The following is a 20,136-nucleotide window of genomic DNA, read 5'->3' as shown; positions in this document are numbered from 1 at the left end:
TCCACTTTATATGAACTAACTCACTGTGATGTGTACACCTGGTGCGGGTGTGATTAAAGAACAGGGAAGTACACAGTGATTTGGTTGTTGACAGCTGGGCCTCCACCCTGACTCCTGCTAAAGATAACACTGATTATAAAAAAAGATTGTATGTAAATTTATGTGTTTTCTGGTGGCCGGGGGAAGAGAGCAAGAAAAACTGAGATAAGAAAGAAGTTTATAAAAAAAATTAAACAATAAAATTTAAAAAATACTCTAGTCATGGTGATTAGCCAAAGTAAACACTCAGGCTAGAAGAGGACCTGCACATTTTCAGTGATAGATTAATGACTAACTTGGAATTTTAGTTGGAAAGCAAAGCATAGGGCACTGATTGATTACCGGAGATGCCAAAGAAAACAGTGTTAACATTTGACTGGCGTAATGTGAAGTGTAGAATTACTGTACATACTGTATGAAATGCTATCTATGCTTGTGTAAGCCTCTAACATCAGACAGCATGAGATTAGTTTCACAATTATTTTTGTGTGGTAAAGACAAATATAATTTAAAATGAAAAAATGGGCAGACATTTTCAAAAATATCTTGTTAGCTGATTGGATGATGGTTTGGCTCATCAGATCAATCAGATCTGCTAGTTTGATGACGCCATAAGCGTGAAAGCATCCTTTCCAACAAGAAAGGCCTAAAGCTGCTCTTTGTTCTTCTTCCCATGGACACAAATTGGCCTGTCTTAAAAAAAAACTGCTTAAAAGCTTTGAGGTTTGCCTTAATTTAACGATACAAAAAAAACGGTCAATCCCATGAAGATTGCTAAAATTATTTCAATTCCAACTACCTCCCATATTTCCTCAAATCGTGTCCTCTACTCAAATAAACACAGTGTCCTAATTATTAACAATCCTCTACTTATGTTAATATACAAAACACCACACGATTTTTTTCTTGGAATTACCAGTCGTAATTATTAACCTACCATGTACGTATGATTGATACTACCATGTCTTGTGGTATATAACGTATCCCTACCACAGCACAGACTGTCATACGGAGCAGACATGACATCTGAAAAGCTGAACAGCGTCAGATTTCTAGACAAAATGCTGCAAAACATTTCAACGTTGATTTGAAATGAACCGACGACTGTAATATTTTACTGTCATATTTTTGGACAATTTATATAAGACATTTTGATAAGGTTTGTGATGTTATTTCAATTAAAGCTATAATACACAACTATGTTTTGTTTAAAAAAATAAAATAAAAATTCACACAAGCCACTACATGAGTAGATGACAGAATGCTGATTAACCCTATCAGCTTCTGACACGTCTTGCTATATTTTCAATATGTATTTTTATTAGATTTAGTGACTATCCTACACATTTCCGCGCTGGATCACTTGGTGGCGCTCTAAAATGACGTAGCGGAAACGACATATTTTACCTACAAACAGGCAGGCCCAAACAAGGACAATGTGCAGGTCGACTGAGGCATAGCCAAAGGAGAAAGCATGAGGGGTTAGAAGGAGGAGGAGGAGGCCAGACAAACATTTAGCCTACATCATATCGAAGTGACGAAGGCTTTGTTGTAAAGCTGAATTCCAGCGTTAGGGGGAGCCAGAAATCGCAGAAGACAGCTTTAAGTATAAAGTCCCCTCCAAATGTATTGTAATGGCAAGGGCAATTCCTTGGTTTTTGTCATATACTGAGACATTTGGGTTTCAAATCAAAAGAGGAATATGAGACAAAAGTGCATAATTCCAGCTTTTATTTCATGGTATTTACATCTAGATGTGTTAAACAACTCAGGACTCAGGTATCACAATCCACTGTTCGAAGAAGACTTTGAGACAAGAAATAAGCAGGCCATACCACAAGATGCAAACCACTCATCAGCAAAAAGAATTGGAAGGCCAGATTGGATTTTGCAAAGAAGTACAGAGATGAGCCACAAAAGTTTTGGAAAAAGGTTTTATGGATTGATGAGACCAAGATTAACCTCTACCAAAGTGATGCAAAGGCCAAAGTGTGGGCGAAAGAAAGGATCTGTTTATGATCCAAAACACACACGCTCATCTGTGAAGCATGGTGGAGGTAATGTCATGGCTTGGCTTGCATGGCTGCTTCTGGAACGGGCTCACTAGTCTTTATTGATTATTTAACTCATGATGGTAGCAGTAGAATGAATTCTGAAGTCTACAAAACCATTTTGTCTGTCAATTTACATAAAAATGCATCCAAACTAATCGGGAGAAGCTTCATCATGCAACAAGACAATGACCCAAAACACTGCCAACACAACAAAGGACTTCATCAGGGGAAAAAGCAGAAGGTCTTAGACTGACCAAGTCAGTCAACGGACCTTAACCCAATAGAGCATGCATTTTAACTCCTGAAGAGGAAACTGGAGGGACAAACCCCCAGGAACAAATAAGAACTGAAAGAGGCTGCAGTAAAGGCCTGGAAAAGCATTTCAAATAAAGAATGCAACAGTCTGGGGAAGCCAATGGGTCGCAGGCTTGATGCAGTTATTGCAAGTAAGAGTTATGCCAAATATGAAATATCATTCACTTTAAGTTAATTTAATAATGTCTGTTCCGATACTGGCGGCACGGTGGACGACTGGTTAGAGCGTCTGCCGCAGAGTTCTGAGGACTGGGGTTCAATCTCTGGCCATGCCTGTGTGGAGTTTGCATGTTCTCCCCGTGCCTGGGAGTTCAAGCTCCTCCATCAGCTACAGCTATTTGGAGACCGCTTTGAGATGTACAACAGGCTTCTTTAGGTTTCTCCATGATTTTCACTGAAGCCTACACCACCATTAAAATATCTTGCTCTTTCCAATCTGAAATTACCACAATGTTTCCTATTGGACGCACCCTCTGACGTCATGGCAGTGCTGCGCTCGACTTGAAAATTTTTCAATCTGGGCAGCACTGCTGTAGCGGCAAAACTCCGCCCCGAGGTGGCGCGACATGACGTTTTGTCAATGCGCCATGGCAGCACATACACAATGAATGGGTTAAGGCCTTAGTAGATACCTGGTAAAAGTGTTCCAGAAATATATTCAAAGAGTATTGCTTTCCATGAAAAATGCAAATTATTAAAAGTATCATTTATAGAAGACAAACAGACATGCTTTTAGCTTTCAGCTGTTTTTTAGCTGAAGGTCAAAAACCTCAGTCTTCATCCTCGGAGGAATAAGTGAGTTTGAGTGATTTTGGGTGCAATTCGGTGGGTGTGTGAAACACATTATCGAATCTGAGGAGGTTTTTGACACATTGCAGCACAGCCAAAATGAGATGGTATTTACAGGAAACAGACTCAAGTGCTGATAGCGTTTTCATATTGTTGACTAATGAACAATACATACTTGGTTCAAAGTCTCCTTGAAAGCTTTTATTATCACAATGTCCTTGGCTAAACCCTGGCTCGCATAACAATCCATCAGGTTGGAAAGGATTTCTGTCTGGAAAGCTCCAGACTTTCGATTGAATCTGTAAGAAACGCCTTGCATTGCCGGAGTGAATATGTCGGGGAAGATGCAGTATCGCGTCTGCCAGGAGCTGGCAAACGACAGGTATATCTTTAGAAATGGCATGAGAGTGGCCATGTTGTAGGAGGGCGCGCCATAAGAGAAGCTCAAAAGTACCACCAGCTGGTATGACGCAGCCTGGCGAAATAGAGGATCGAGCTTTAGTAGCTGCACCCAGGGGCTCCCATGTTGTACGCAGCATACGAATAACATCCTGAACAGCACCTGCATATTGATCCGTTTGCCCTTCACCCAAGCCGCAGATGATGATATTACAGGGCTGCTGTTCCCTGGAATCTGGAAACGCCATGTGAACGTATCTGTGGAAGGGGGATAAGGTGGAATTGTGACAATTAAATCACATGAGGACAGCATCAATCAAAATTGTGTTGTCATAAAACATTTTCTCACCTATGGGTTCCCAGAAGTATTGGTCGACAAAATGTCAAAGAAGCAATGTGTTCTGGTTGAATCCCCCCACAGTCTGAGACAGCTGAGGCTCCGCTCAGGTGGAGGAAGAGCGCAAGTTCATCTTCGCCAATGCACTCCACGACACACATCTCCGCCTGTGTTGCTAAAGTCAGGACGGCGTCAGACTGTTTGACCGCAGACAGCAGGACAGAGACTCCAAGAGATTGAAGGGTGGCAAAAATATGTTCCAGTGAGCTTTCCGCCCAGGCACTAAAGTGCATGATGCTTTTGCTGTGTATTCCATTCCCAATCTCCAGTGTGTTGCTTGCGTTTAGCCATTTGGGTTGCAGTGAAATGGTAAAAAACACTGCCTTGACTGGATGCTGGTGACTGCCATGGTAGTGTGTTGCAAAGTCCCTGTGAATGACTTGTCCCTCTAGCAAACGTGAACAGCTGACAGGAAAGCCAGACACCAGCGTATGCAGAGCAGGGAAATTGTCATTTAGAAACTGGAGTGATGAGGAAGATAAATCTGCCTTACAGCCATTTGAGTTCACATACAAATTACCCTGAAAACTCCTGGTGTTGTCTGATCTCGAAGATTTGTCAGTTTTACAGCTCCAGTTGGCGAGCAGTTTGAAAATGAGCTCGCCCATGAAGTCACAGTGGGCAAAACCCAAACGAGTATGAAAGAAAGATGCTATCAACTTTTCAACATAAATCCCATCCGAGTGAGATGCAGATTGTGTACTTGCAGTTAAAGTCTTCACTGACAGACAGAATCCATAAGGAGCCACTGCGACAGCGATAAGATCCTCCAGCTCCTCCAATGCAAAAGCCAACGTTTGGTCAGCCAAGCGCCTGGCAGTGGCAGACTCGGCTACTTCCCTTGAGTTATAGACACGAGATCCGTTGAGCTCCTTAGATGCTACGGTGTAAATGGTGCGTAGCAATGATGCCAAGAGAAGGATAAATGACTTGGATCCATCCCCTGTTTTCCCACTGTGCTTCCAGACGCACTCAACCATCATCCTATAATGAAACAGAAGCAAATAAAGGGTCTGCAAAGTCTCTTTACTATTTCATTTCAAATTCCCTGGCCAAATTGTTCACCTGATATCACTCCCCTGGCCTACTCTCTATGGGGTCATTTTAAAGATGTGTATCGAACAAAGATATTGGACACCACCGACCTGAAACAAATAATCACTGATGCCATTGCCACCATTGATGAGGCTATGTAACAGCGAACATGGCAAGAAATTGGGTGTCGTGATTTTGATTTTGGTGCGACTAATGGTGCCCACGACCAACTAATTGTGCCCACGACTAGTGAATGACTAGTTAGCACATCCGCCTCACAGTTCAGAGGTCTTGGATTCAAATTTGGGCTCCGGCCTTCGTGTTCGAAGTTTGCGTGTTCTCCTCGTCCCTGCGTGGGTTTTCTCAGGGTAATACGGTTTTCTCCCACGTTTCAAAGACATTCAAGGTAGGTTAATTGAACAGTCTTAATTGTCCACATAGGTGTGAATTTGAGTGTGAATGGTTGTCTATTTGTGCCCTGTGATTGGCTGGCAACCAGTTCAGGGTGTATCCCGCCTCTTGCTCAGTCAACTGGGACAGGCTCCAGCACACCCACGACCTCAGTGAGGATAAGCGGTACAGAGACTGGATGGATAGATAATGGTGAGGTTTATTCACGAGCCAAAAGAACTTCAGTACCTCATTTTGTAATAATGTCCACAGATTAGTCTATTCATTTGCCTGTTTAATGAATTTGTTAAATTGTGAAGATACTTTATGAACACCTTGCATTATACAGTGGACAGTAAAACAGCAGTCTTTGCACAGTTTAGGAATATGTTGCACTGTTCGCAGTTGTATTAACAACAAGATAATGTTAAATCTGTGGCTACAAGAGACATTGTTTTGAAGATGCACCCCATACTAAGAGACAATGTCGTTATGAGAGTTGGTTCAGTTTTTATAGCATACTGGGAGATGAGGAACCCATAAGGATATGACTGAGAAGATCTATGTGCGCTCTTTTGTTGACAAAAGGCCCATAGAAGAATACCTGCATCCTACATTATAGTTGGGATATGACAAACCACTGCAAAGGTTGCACTTAGACATACACACATATGTAATTACGTACATAGGTATTTACATACTTACACAGATAAATACATACATACATATTTCAGTCCCTCATCATTTTTGTAAAACTGAGGTACAGCTCTTCTTTATTTTTTAAATAACTTAAACAGGTAAATTGCTCCATATTTTCAGAGCTGTAGCTTTTAGATTTATGATTTTCTGTATTTGGATCATAGCAAAATATATTCGATATTATATTGAGAACACACGTTTCCCTTCAACCAAAAATAAAGGCCTGGGGAAACAAAGTATTATTTTAATTCATACAGAGCTCTTTCATTAGCTATAACACACATTACTCCTGTTAAGTGTTCACTGTATTTTTAAGTGATTCGATGATGAGGGACTTTAAGGGGTTGACTGGACTACAGTTCTGCTTATAGTTAAATAAGACTGTCTCACCTCTTTCAAAAAAAACCAACAACCATCTGTGTAGGTACTGATATCCCTCAGAGTTTTTAAGATTGTTCACTGCTTCACCGTCTGAAGCGACAGAGTGAAGAAAGTTGCTGAAAATGCAACTGCACATTATCTTTGGCTACTTTCGCATGTTATCCTCCCACCCTTATATATTAGTAGGCAGCGGGGATTGTAATGTTTTCTCAATAGATCTGCAACAGCTGGTGTTCCCACGTGGTTTACGTCTCTAAAAGCTACTGCACACCAAGCGGACGTCGGTGGGTGTTGACCAAACAGCACCGATATGCAATGGGGGGGACCAGCAAATTTTCATCTTTGGGGGCAGTATCAGAGCCAGAACTGTGCCTGTATGTGAGGAAATGCCAGTAAAAGCAGGGCAGAAGTGTAAAGTTCACAATTAATCTTCCTACAGCGGTTATGTTGAAAGCAATTGTCAATATCTGGCAATTATTTTAAATATCACAACCGGCCACTGGCTCATGACAGACCATGTCTTTAGTCCTTAAGTTGTAACAGCGGAAAGCAGTCTGCCAAAATACTATAATACTATATACTACTACTAATACTATTGGATACTAAAATACTATCGCCTGCCACCATGGCGGACCTAGGTTCAAGACCCCAACCAGACCATCTGCCAACATTCCCCGCACAAGTGTGTTCACTGTGATGGGTAAAATGCAGAGAACACATTTCATATGCATGCATGTTCATGACACTAAAGGTGATTCTTCTGTAAAGACCAGCATTTTCCCCCCTTTTTTCAGTGTAACATATTTGTATAAACAGCACCGACACAGAATGAGGGGGGTTAAAAAAAAAAACTTTACTGGTAAAGGTTTAGTGCCTAAGCAAATGGCAAATGTCGCTGTCTGACAAGTATTCCATACCTCACACTGACATAGTCATGCATCTAGTTATCTGACTGCTGGAAGCAGTGTTGCTACAGTTACCTGGCGAGTGGATGGTCAAGTCGTAGCGCCGTGAGAATGCGCGTCCCACTGCGGCTCAACATCACATGTCCGTTGTCTCGGGTGAACAGCACCTGTCCTCCTTCGGGACCAAAGATGCGGAGGACGACGGCCTCCAGCGCGCACGCCGCCTGCATGACATGTTTCTGGTGAAGGCGCTGCACTCGTGGCATTTCTACGCACTACAAAAGAAGAATGTGTTGAGGTGGTTTGTAAAATAAATGCCTTAGGTCCACACTGCTTAGGCTGGAATAATGCAAATGGGAATATTTTCTTGCAAATGCAACTGAGGCCAGTGGTATATTGGTTAGCACACAGCTCTCATACTGTAGGATAGTGCTCAGCAGACAATATTAATTCATCAGGATTCTTACAATGAAGCTATTGTGTGGCTTTTTGTTATCATCCCTAACATGAATTTGATCCTTAATGCTAACGTGTTGACATACACTCAATAGACATTACGTTAGGTACACATGGTACAAAGCGAATAATTATTGTGAAAACTGCCACTCAATGTTTTGGACATACTTGGCAAATAAAGATGATTCTGATTCTGATTCTGATCATCACTTGGAAATAATACACATCGACGTACACACCGTTAGCATCCAGCTAGCTTTCGCATTACTAAACTGACAACAAGCGGCGAATCAAACAGTCGGATTTAGTTCCCTTGTCCGTCCTATCAATTCAACTCGCGCGACAAGTTCGGCCTATCTAGAAGCCACACGCCGGCGAGAATCCTTTAGGAAAACAAACATAGAAGAACTCACCATGACGGAATCCAAACAACGACGCTTCCCTCTGTATCCAGGAGACCGAGCTTCTACTCTTGTAAGCACGCAAACGCAACGTCGATCACAAGCTAATACTGCCGCTTAGCGTGTGGCGGTATGAGCTGCATTTAGATGAAGATAGTTACAGAGGGTCGGACGACATTTCGCGGTGACGAACGGATTTGTGACAAGTGATAGTCTACATTGATTAACGTTACGATTACGTTTTAAGTTCTCTTTCCGTCGTATAGAGATTCTAGTAAACTATAGTCCACATTTTAAATACAGATATATTTTATTAGTACATTCCTAAATCATTGTTTACATTTTCAATAGAAGAATTTTTTATTAGCGAATTATAGTCCACATTTTATATCAAAAGATGTATTTGTATAAGTACAATTAATTTGTAAAAATATATTCCCCTTTAGATAGATACAGTAGGTTTTTATTAGTGCATTTGCAGTAAATTATACAGTATTCCACATTTCTAATATATTGTTTTATTGTATTAGTAGTAAATTATATTCCACATTTTAAATCAATACATTTTTATTAGTAAATTTGTAGTAGAATGTATTCAAACATTTAAACAGATAGCTTTTTGTTACTAAATGAATTTCACATTTGAATACATTTTTATTCAGAATTATTTACAATATTTGAAATAGATGTTTTTTTTCAGTAAATTACACCCTACATTTTAATTATTAGTAGTAAATTTCTAGAACAATAGACCCCCGCTATTGGCGGGGGATAGGGACCGTGCCCAACCGCAAATAGTGAAAATCTATGGATAATTGATGGCCATTAAATCTTCATTGAGAAAAAAATGTCATAAAATTTTTGAATAAGCAGGTATATATCGCCTATATATATATATCCCCCCCCAGAGAATCTGAAGAAATCACTGCATGTAAGCGGCAAGGCCGAAAACCAACATTGAATGCCCGTGACCTTCTATCCCTCAGGCGGTGCTGCATCAAAAACCGACATCAATGTGTAAAGGATATCACCACATGGGCTCAGGAACACTTCAGAAAATCAATGTCAGTAAATAAAGTTCGGCGCTACATCAGTAAGTGCACGTTGAAACTCTACGATGCAAAGCAAAAGTCATTTATCAACAACACCCAGAAACGCCGCCGGCTTCTCTGGGCCCGAGCTCATCTGAGATGGACTAGTTGAAAGTGGAAAAGTGTTCTGTGGTCCGACGAGTCCACATTTCAAATAGTTTTTGGAAATTGTGGACGTCGTGTCCTCCGGGCCAAAGAGGAAAAGAACCATCCGGACTGTTATGGACGCAAAGTTCAAAATCCAGCATCTGTGATGGTATGGGGCTGTGTTAGTGCCAATGGCATGGGTAACTTACACATCTAGGAAGGCATCATTAATGCTGAAAGGTACATACAGGTTTTGGAGAAACATATTTTTCATGGACGCCCCTGCTTACTTCAGCAAGACAATGCCAAAACACATTCTGCATGTGTTACAACAGCGTGGCTTCGTAGTAAAAGAGTGCGGGTACTAGACTGGCCTGCCTGCAGTCCAGACCTGTCTCCCATTGAAAATGTGTGGCTCATTATGAAGCGTAAAATACGACAACGAAGACCCCGGAATGTTGAACAGCTGACGCTGTACATCAAGCAAGAATGGGAAGGAATTCCACCTACAAAGCTTCAACAATTAGTGTCCTCAGTTCCAAAAGGTTTATTGAATGTTGTTAAAAGAAAAGGTGATGTAACACAGTGGTAAACATGACCCTGTCCCAGCTTTTTTGGAACATGTTGCAGCCATAAAATTCTAAGTTAATGATTATTTGCTAAAAACAATCAAGTTTATCAGTTTGAACATTAAATATCTTGTCTTTGTAGTGTATTCAATTTAACATAGGTTGAACATGATTTGCAAATCATTGTATTCTGTTTTTATTTGTTTAACACAACGTCCCAACTTCATTGGAATTGGGGTTGTATATTAAACAAGTATATTGTAGTGGGATTTTAAGTTGAGCAGCTATTAATTTAACGTAAGCTTGAACATTTTCAAGTGTTTTATTAAGCCAAATGGCTTTCGTTCACACATGACTGTACAAAATCACTTTCAGCAACATCAGTTTTGATTTCCAGCTGACATTTTTGCCATATTTGCCTTGTAACTTTGGAAGGAATCCCTCAATATATTGTACAAAGTGTTTTATGAAGCTGCAGTGACCTTAACCTTTGTCAAAAATTATTGAATTCATCCTTGAATCCACTAGGTGTGCGACCTTCCCCACCTCTCTCTCTCTTTCTCTTTCTCCCTCTCTCTGTGTCCCTCAACCTCCCTTCTGTACAGCATCTCTCACTCATTTCTGCTGTTTCAAGGTGAACTGGGCCCAGGTCCCGAACCTGATCTCTCTCTCTCTCTTACTGAAGAAACCACATCCTAAGTTTCTAAATCAGGCACCGATCATCTATACATAGACGATATCAAGGTGCTTATGCAGTGAGACGTTCGCACACAAAACACATACACAAACACACACACACACACTCATAAGCATAATCTAATTGTTAATGCACACTACTGCTGAACTCATGCATGCAAAGAAGCTTTGAAAACGCAGTGTCACTACACTGATGAATATTCAGCTGTGTTGTGGTTCGGGTGACCAGTATGGATGAGACAGAGGAAAAATAACCACACTCCCACGGGACTCATATTAGCACAGATACAATATTACTAAAGCATATATTCAAAACTATGTTATTTAATTCCTTGTTATTGAACTTAAAACTTTTTGAGCAGTACAAAAAAACAAAAAGGATGACACACTGACTCTCTCCCTTACCACATGCTTGTCCTCCGCCTGTCCTGTCCGGTCCTGTCATCCCCTCTCCTCCTCCTCCTCTTCATCCTCATCTTCCTCTCTGCGTGTAGGGAAAAAGGGAGAACTTGTGAGTCCGGACATCGCTGCTGTGTGCACAGTCGGGATACTGGTAGGTTAGTTTATTTGCTCTCTTTGATGCCAAACAATTTCAAACTATTTCCCTAAAGAAATCTGACTTTCAATATTAGGACGCTTTATAGACTTGAGAATACTATAAGACTATGCATAACCGCGTCTTGTTTCATAAATTCAGGCTGGTTAATATGTTTACACTATGGCAATTTTTTTGTGGAAAAACAACACAAATTATAATATGAATTATGTGCAACACTTTGAGTATGTGCATTTCATATATAAATTAAAAAAATATATATTTTGCTGACTTACTCAATCCTGAAAATTAGGTTCCTTTGAAGTTTTCAAGTGTACTGTATACCTACTGTATATTGAAAATGTATTCCAGTAACTAATGTTTGCATCACTTTCCAATGACCTATCAGTCATTTAAGTCGGCATTCTTTTCCAATTAAAAAGGAGAACCTGGGCAGCATATTAGGCTCGTGGTTAACACGTCTGATTCACAGTCGAGAAGTTCTGTGTTCAAATCTAAAGTATGCATTTTCTGCCTATGCTTGTGTGGGTTTTCTCGGGTTCACCTTTCTCTTTCATTAAAAATAAATAAATAAATACATGCCTCTTAGGTTCATTGAAAATTCTAACTTGTCCATAAGTGTGAATGTGAGTGTGAATGGTTGTTTGTCTATATGTGCCCTGTGATTGACTGGCGACCAGCCCAGGTTGGAGCCCACCTTTTACCAAAGTCAGCTCGGATATGCTTCAGCTCACCTGTGACCGGAATGAGGAAAAGCTCTGTAGGTAGTGGATGAAGAAGAGAAAAAAACTGATGCACTCACAATTTAAAAAAAACAAAAAAAAAACAATAATAATGCTGCTGAATAACAATTGCAGTGACAGAGGCAGTTTTTCAGGGATGACAGTGACCTTGGCGCATGGCTGTGACCTCTGTGGAGCAGCGTGCACACACCCCCTCACGCGTGATGCTCCCCTTTGCCCTCCATGTCACAGCTCGGTCAGACGCAGTTGTACAGTGAACATCCAGCTTCCACTGTTAGTGCCAGAACAGCAGAAAAAGGAGAAGTCATTTGACACCGACGGTCATATTATGGCATCAATTGATTAGTTGCATTTAGCTGGGTTTTTTTTTTTTTTTTGCTATATGCAAGAGGAGTATTCAGGCCCTACTGATTTTTTTTTATACAATTTGAGGGGAAAAGATTCATAACATGACAAGAATGAAATCATAACATTACTGGAATTAAATTGGAATATTTGGGGATGGAAAGTTTTAATATGAGAATGACGTAATATCCATCCATCCATCTATTTTCTGAGCCGCTGCTCCTCACTAGGGTCGCGGGCGTTCTGGAGCCTATCCCAGCCATCATCGGGCAGGAAGCGGGGTACACCCTGAACTGGTTTCCAGCCAATCACAGGGTACATACAAACAAACAACCATTCGCACTCACATTCACATTCACACCTACGGGCAATTTAGAGTTGCCAATTAACCTACCATGCATGTTTTTGGGATGTGGGAGGAAACCGGAGTGCCCGGAGAAAACCCACGCAGGCACGGGGAGAACATGCGGGGCCGGGGATTGAACCCCGGTCCTCAGAACTGTGAGCAAGATGCCCTAACCAGTCGTCCACCGTGCCACCTCATCCAAAAAGCTCGTTTTTAACTGTCTTCCTATAGATACCTGACGTAATTATTAAAACTTGTCATAGTAAGTCACAATTTTATGAGAAAGTTACTCAAATATGGATGTGTTCATATTTCTTCTCACAAACTTCTTCTCTTCATTATGTCATCACGCATTGTTTTTTACAATCTAAAACGGTTCCCATTCTTTTACGAAAAGGATCAAGAATTGCAACACAATATTCAGCCTTTTTTTAAGCTTCACAGAACTCCGCCTCCTGTCTTAGTCACCAGCCAGTGTGTAAGGTTTTCTGGACCATGATGACTAGGATTAAAACTCAGTCGGTTGCGACAAGGGGAGCGGCTATTACTTCTCAAGAGTGTGGGGAAAATTTTTCAGTTTTACATAATATGCCCCCTTTATTGATATATGTCTGTATGCAGTAGGTGGGTACTGTCCATGAAGGTGAACATTTGGGGGCTAATCCTTATTTGGAGAGCCTTGATGGAGATCCTTGCTCTACTGAGTGCTATTGTTCTCTTGATGCTTGTTCTCCATTTCTCCAAGGATGCGATTCTCTGTCCTGTCAGGAGTACAATATGACGGGAAACCACCGAGCTGTTCCGATGATCCCAACAGGAGCCACCCAATGGCTCAACGCCACAGAAAACCGAACGCATGCTGGCAGCCAAAGTCCTGACAAGTTTATGAGTGAGCCTCACCGAATTCACAGTGAGTTAATGCAAAATTATATTGATGGGATAATATACACATACTGTACACTATATGGAATCTTAGCCAATAAAAAACACTTTGAGAGTAGGCTAACCCCTGCAAATACTCAATTAGGTACACACTCACAATTTAATAATTATATCTGTGTGTGTGTGTTGTATCAATTCTGCCTTTACAACGATAATTAATGCTCAGTTTTGATTGATGTTGTCTGAGAGGTATTAATTTAATATATATATATATATATATATATATATATATATATATATATATATATATATATATATCATGACTTTTCACCTACTGTATTACGGGCTGGTCTGGAATGTATCCTCCATGATAAACATGGATTCAGTATATTATGTAAATTTGTCACAATCTGGCAAAATCTAGAATGCCTCGCTCATAGACAGATTTTTTTTGGGAATTAGGCAGCTCACACAAGATTTGGAATTGGTTACATAATTTAAAACTTGATGATACGCTACTATTCGTATGCAACCAATTCAAAAGTAAATTTTCCATATGACCCCTTTAATATACAGGTAAAATGTGAATACATTCACTGATCTGAGGATTCAGATTAAATGTGCTTTTTTTTTTTTTTTTGTGTGTGTATTTTGTTTTTCAGCATCATCATGGGTCATGGCAGCCTTCTGTATTGTGAGTTTGTGCGTGCTCTTCTCGTTCAGCATGTGTGCGTGGAAGAAATGTCTGAAAAAGGACAAGGACAAGAAAAAGGGAAAAGAGAAGAGCAAGGGAGGAGATTTTGACACTGAAATTGATGGCCCTTCCAAAGAGGTACACATCTTCCCCAAAATGTCAGCTTCAAACTAAAATGGCATGCATGGGTCATTTTTTGTTTATCCTGTTATGATAGACGTTTCTACTCAATTTTGTGTCAATCAAAAAACTGGTGAACTTTCCAAGGGGCTTTACTGAGTGATTTTTTGGGGAGGTCGTGTTCAGAAATGCAGTACATCTTTGCCTGAATACACGCGCTTGCAAAAGTTGAAGTTATCAGAGATGTTGAGGTCCCCCAGAAGGAGGAGGAGGAGGAGAATGTGGAGAAGAAGAAGAGAAAGAAGAAGAAGAAGAAGAAACATAGTGTTTTCAAGAGGGCCTTCACATTTCCTATTAAATAATATATCATAAAAAGAACAAAATTGAGGCCAACATAAGTTTTATCCAAAATGTTTCGGGTAAATTTGAGTTGAGAGTGAACGACATGTTGGCATGTTTGTTGTGTGCGTATACAGCCACTGAAAGTCGAGAGCAAGAAGGAAACAGAGTTGTTAGTCATCCAGGCGAAGGAAGACGAGAAGTTGGGCAGACTGCATTTCACACTAGACTACAACTTCACTGATAATATGGTGAGATGTCCGCCAAATCCCAAATGTCACCTGACCATAATAACTTTTCTTAATGTTAAATATGCTCTGCTCTCCCATTGCAGCTCGTAGTGGGAATCTTGCAGGCCGCTGGGCTTCCTGCCATGGATGTGGGTGGGAGCTCGGACCCTTACGTTAAAGTCTATCTACTCCCAGACAAAAAGAAAAAGTTTGAAACAAAAATTCACAGGAAGACTCTGGAACCCAACTTCAACGAGACGTTCACATTTAAGGTGATTTTGTTTTGTTTTGTTTTGGAATGTTGCAATTTATAGTAGAAACAAGCTAAATTCTGTTCCAGTTCTCCAACCGGAGAAAACCCGAGCACAGGGAGAACACGCAAGCGCCACACAGAAAAGCCAGAGATTTGAACCTGGAATCTCAGAACTGTGAGGCAGAAGTGCTTACCACTATTTCACCAAGCTCAAATATAAAATGTATATCACCGGCTTTCTTCCACTTTCCTGTTCTACAGTCGTAATCACACTATGCCACCACTGGTACTCTTCCTTAGTGGTATCATCACAAAAAAGCAAAACACACGGGATCTAACAAGGTGTATGTATGTGTGTGCAGGTACCATACACCGAGCTGGGCGGCAAGACGCTGGTAATGACCGTGTATGACTTTGACCGCTTCTCCAAGCACGATGCCATCGGGGTGGTGAAAATACCGATGAGTAGTGTGGACTTCAGCCAGTCACTGCAGGAGTGGCGGGATCTGCACAAGGCAGAAAAAGAGGAGGTGTGTGTGTGTGTGTATGTATGTATATATATATATATATATATATATATATATATATAGATAGATAGATATATAGATAGATAGATATATATATAGAGAGAGAGAGAGAGACTTTATTGTGTGAGCCCGACATCATGGAATGAGATCCTGGTATATCAAATAGTCTGCCTTACAAAGAGACGGACGGCACATCACTGTCATAGTAGTGTTAAATGGACACATAGGAAGTGTGTTACCTTGCCCTATCGCATTTAACTGAATAAAGTAACAGATGCAATCAGAAATGAAATTGGTTGAAAAGTTGACGTCACGAATATCATGAACAAAATTATTATGATTCTCTGTATTATCAAAGCATTGATCAATGTAAAAAAATAAAAATAAAAATCACAAATACTGTACACATAAAATATTTAAAAACAGGTTTTATTTTGAATACCTAAAATATATAAAATCTGCAACCTACACAGGAAACAACTGTCTGAGTTAAAATGACTGAGAGGACAGTGATATATTTAATAGTGGTGGGACTCTATTGAAATGATCCTATAATTGAGAGGCATTGTAATTAATGTAATTTAAGCAAATCAAATATTTGATGCAATAAACAATGTTTTACAATTCAATTAGATTTTGGTCAATGACTAGATATACGTGAAAATAAACAATAGAAATTACATATATTTATTTTCCATCAGATTCCTACATACACAAACAGATTAATGCCATTTTAAGTGCAATTGTACATTATACTGTATGTCATACAATTTCTAGCTGATTTGAGATGGCAATAATCAGAAGGCTATAACTCAAAAATGAAAATGGGGTGTTTCTATTCACAAGACATTTTGTCAACTTGGTACCTGTATTCCTGACTCGAGGGACCAAGAATGAGCTTTGTCTGCTACTTGAAGGCTGAAGTCAAGGATACCTTCACTTCAGGGATAATGTCCCTTTTTCTTGTATTCGATCTTATTCGAATGTGTACTGTACGTGACCATGAAGAGTACATATTTTCCAGAAGTATCGGTACCTCTCTTTCTGTGTTTTAGAGCGAGCGGCTCGGAGACATTTGTTTGTCCTTGAGGTATGTTCCAACAGCAGGGAAGCTGACTGTGGTGATTCTGGAGGCCAAAAACCTGAAGAAAATGGATGTGGGTGGATTATCAGGTGAGTCAAATAACAAAGTATGTTCCCTAATCTCGAGAGAGGTACAATTTTAAGTGACACACGACCACCTTTTAACTTTTTTGTGCTTGAGTTAAGGAGCAATCGCAATTGATGCCAACTTCTGAATAAACTGCACCATTGATTGTTCCCGGTCTCCCCATCAGACCCTTATGTGAAAATCCACTTAATGCTGAATGGGAAAAGGCTCAAGAAAAAGAAAACAACTATCAAGAAGAACACTTTGAACCCCTATTACAACGAGTCATTCAGCTTTGAAGTGTCGTGTGAACAGATAGAGGTACACACAGGCACACCTATTCTATACTTGCTTGACATTGCATTAGACACTAGAACGTAAGCCTACTGTATTTTGCCATGGGCCAAAAATTTAGACACACCTCTAAGAATGATGCCATGCAGTTCTACAGTCACAATAATCAAAGCTGTAAGCAGCGCCATCCTCTTAGCTGCTAATCCTCAAAAATCTATATTCCCTTTTGGCCTCTTGTGTCACACCCTGGCCAATATATTTGATGTATTGAGGGAGTGCTTGCAAATTCAAATATAAACAAGCAGCGATGAAGGGGCACTCGCACACACTTTTCCATAGCCATTCTTCAAAATGATCTACTTTGATGCCATGTTGCACGAATATTAAATGGTGGAAGCAAAAAAGCTTGGCAATTTGAGGGTCACCCAACCTTCTCGGCTACCTGATTCTGATTGCGGCTCATTTGGACAAATTTCCTATCCTTTTTTAAAAAAAATACTTTTAATCATGTAAAACACATTGAGTTATCTTGCGTATGAAATGTGCTATATACATAAATTTGCTTTGCTTTGCTTTGCTTTAGTAGGAGTTGGTCAAAATAGGAGCCCTGGACTTTGCCCATAATAGTTTCTTCAAACCTAAAATGGCTGACTTCCTTTTAATTTTTTGACATTTCTTTTTAAGTTATGATCGGTATGTATACCCTATATGGTGTCGATCTGAAAAACCGGTTTCACAGGATCACTTTTGTAACTTTCCAGGGGGTGTTTACTGAGTATGTTCTGGGGCTCATGTTTAGGAATCCTAAAAGGCAGAGATTTTCATCAGGATACACACACGCTTGAAGAAAATGTTAAAAAAAAAAAAATGCTTAACATGGCTTTCAGCCATGTTGAGCTCCCCCCAAAAAGGCCATTCATTTAAAGCTTGTGCTTGGGCCCTAAATGTTCTGTTAATGGAATTTATCTACTTTTAAGGGGTGCCTCAACATGACTCAAAACTCATCAATTTTTTCAAGCATGTACCTTATAGTGAAAATATTAGTATTATTTTAGTGGTCCTCAACATGACCCTCAAAACTCACACAGTATCGCCCCCTGGAAATTGGGAAAAAAGGAGTGCCTGATGCCAGATTCACTGAGCAACACGGAATCCAATGTACACGCATGAATAAGTCTCAAGAACCCATGTGCAAAACTGAAAAGGGACTGGGACACTTTTAGTGTGAAGAGGAATTTCGCTCAAATTCCAGGGTTCATACTTTTGATCAAATGAGCCCTGATGGGAAGCAGGTATCCTAGACAGAAGATGTATTGCCTATATGCCATCTAATGTGGATGTTGATGTTGCAAGTTTGATGATCATTTTGAGGATTCGCCCTTAAAACAGTGGTGTGAAGGCATGTTCATCACTGTTTGCAGTTTTATCTTTTTATAGGCAAAATGTGATATTCATGTGGCTGATGTCCATACATAAAAGGTTTAAGGTTCAATCACAAACGCATTCGATTTTTGTGTTTGTGGGTTGATCCCTATCTCCAGAAAGTGCAGCTTGCGGTGACCGTGTTGGACTATGACAAGATTGGAAAAAACGACGCCATTGGGAAAGTATTGCTGGGCGGGAGCGTTGCGGGAACCGAGCATCACCATTGGTCGGACATGCTCGCCAACCCGAGGCGGCCAATCGCGCAATGGCACAGCCTTCGACCGGAGGACGACATCAATGCACTAATTTCCAAGAAATGAATATCTGAGGGGCGACAATGGATGAACAGGCTCTCCTGACGTGATCTCCTTCCATTAGCTTTCTCCACTCTATTTATCAAACATGGCCTTTAATAGCATAAATGTGATCAAGATTGAAAATCAGTAGGTGGCATAGCTACAGGTAATGTAGAACTACAGGGAGACCTAAAAGATTGAAAAGAATCCTTTCAAGGTTGCTGGTGAAACTTCGACTTATTCGAATTTTGAACTAGAAATAGAAATAATTAGCTCTGTAGTAAAACTGTCACCATCTTGAAACGTATTAAATGTACAGGAAACATTTTAAATAACAATTTAGCATTCTTATATGACATCCGAGTTTGAAAAGAAATTGATCACTGTGTAACAAAACTGTATAAAACTAAAACTATTCACCCTTTTACTGTAATTAGGTGTAAAGGGTGGATTACTGTGTGTTCCTGGGAGGTGAGTCCCCTCACATTAACTAGCTAACTTTGCGGTGTACCTTCCATTCTTGTAATATATCAATTACAGTTTCTCTCAGTTGCTTTGGTACATTTCTCGATGCATCCTCAACGTTTACGAAACAGTAAGTGCATTTCTCAAAAAAAAATTGTACACATGGCAATACGCCATGGATTACCTGCAAAAGCCATTCTCTTGATCAAAACCTTAAATTCATCTCTCAAAAGTAAATATCTGTGTCACTGGCCATGTCAGTACCATCAGAATGAGTCATTCTTTGAGTCATTGTGTCCGGATAACATACGCAAATTGCTTATTCATGTTGTCAGTATAACAGTGTACTCTGGAGGGATGTTCTGAAGTAAACTGCGGTTAAAGTTTTGATGACAATTATTCCTATTTGTAAATTACACCTTAGTATAGGTAGAGAATTGATTGCAAGAGACTGGACAAGAGTCACTTATGCTTTACTGTTTGTACTGTAATTGTTTTGACAAACCATGTCATTGCAATGTAGAAAGGAAAAGACCACAGCATAGCTCAAAGAAGAAGAAAAAACAAGTAGAAATGTGTACATAGTACAATCTCATTAGGGAAAACTGTAAATACAGTGCTGTAGGAGTTACAGTGCAGTCAAATTCTCAACCACATCACAAGAAATATCTTCTCTTGGGATGAGCTATTACAGAAAATCATTGGTTAATCATTGGTTCATGTAATTCTTCACACATTTCCCTTCACTCGAGAAAGTCAACATTCACT

The 20,136-nt window shown here is 40.0% G+C and overlaps 1 protein-coding gene and 1 pseudogene across 1 annotated transcript; one reads left to right on the top strand and one right to left on the bottom strand.

The window, feature by feature from the left end:
- Window positions 1–1,786: 1,786 nt before the first annotated feature.
- On the bottom strand, window positions 1,787–8,330 carry bbs10 (Bardet-Biedl syndrome 10). The gene is made up of 4 exons (XM_061678264.1): window positions 8,273–8,330; window positions 7,479–7,678; window positions 3,946–4,977; window positions 1,787–3,854 (listed from the first exon to the last, which is right to left on the bottom strand). The coding sequence occupies exons 1-4, from the start codon at window positions 8,273–8,275 to the stop codon at window positions 3,179–3,181; spliced, it is 1,911 nt and encodes a 636-aa protein (XP_061534248.1). The 5' UTR covers window positions 8,276–8,330; the 3' UTR covers window positions 1,787–3,178.
- On the top strand, window positions 8,274–19,054 carry LOC133402570 (synaptotagmin-1-like; annotated as a pseudogene).
- The last annotated feature ends 1,082 nt before the right edge of the window (window positions 19,055–20,136 follow it).

This window comes from Phycodurus eques, chromosome 5, assembly GCF_024500275.1.
Source record: "Phycodurus eques isolate BA_2022a chromosome 5, UOR_Pequ_1.1, whole genome shotgun sequence".
NCBI classification, from domain to species: Eukaryota; Metazoa; Chordata; class Actinopteri; order Syngnathiformes; family Syngnathidae; genus Phycodurus; species Phycodurus eques.
This window is presented reverse-complemented; position numbering and strand designations above follow the sequence as displayed.

Coding starts and splice junctions, on each gene's coding strand:
- bbs10 (XM_061678264.1), bottom strand. Junction 4,978..7,478: donor CTTGACCATCCACTCGCCAG/GTAACTGTAGCA, acceptor GTTTCATTATAG/GATGATGGTTGAGTGCGTCT. Junction 3,855..3,945: donor ATACTTCTGGGAACCCATAG/GTGAGAAAATGT, acceptor CCCCTTCCACAG/ATACGTTCACATGGCGTTTC.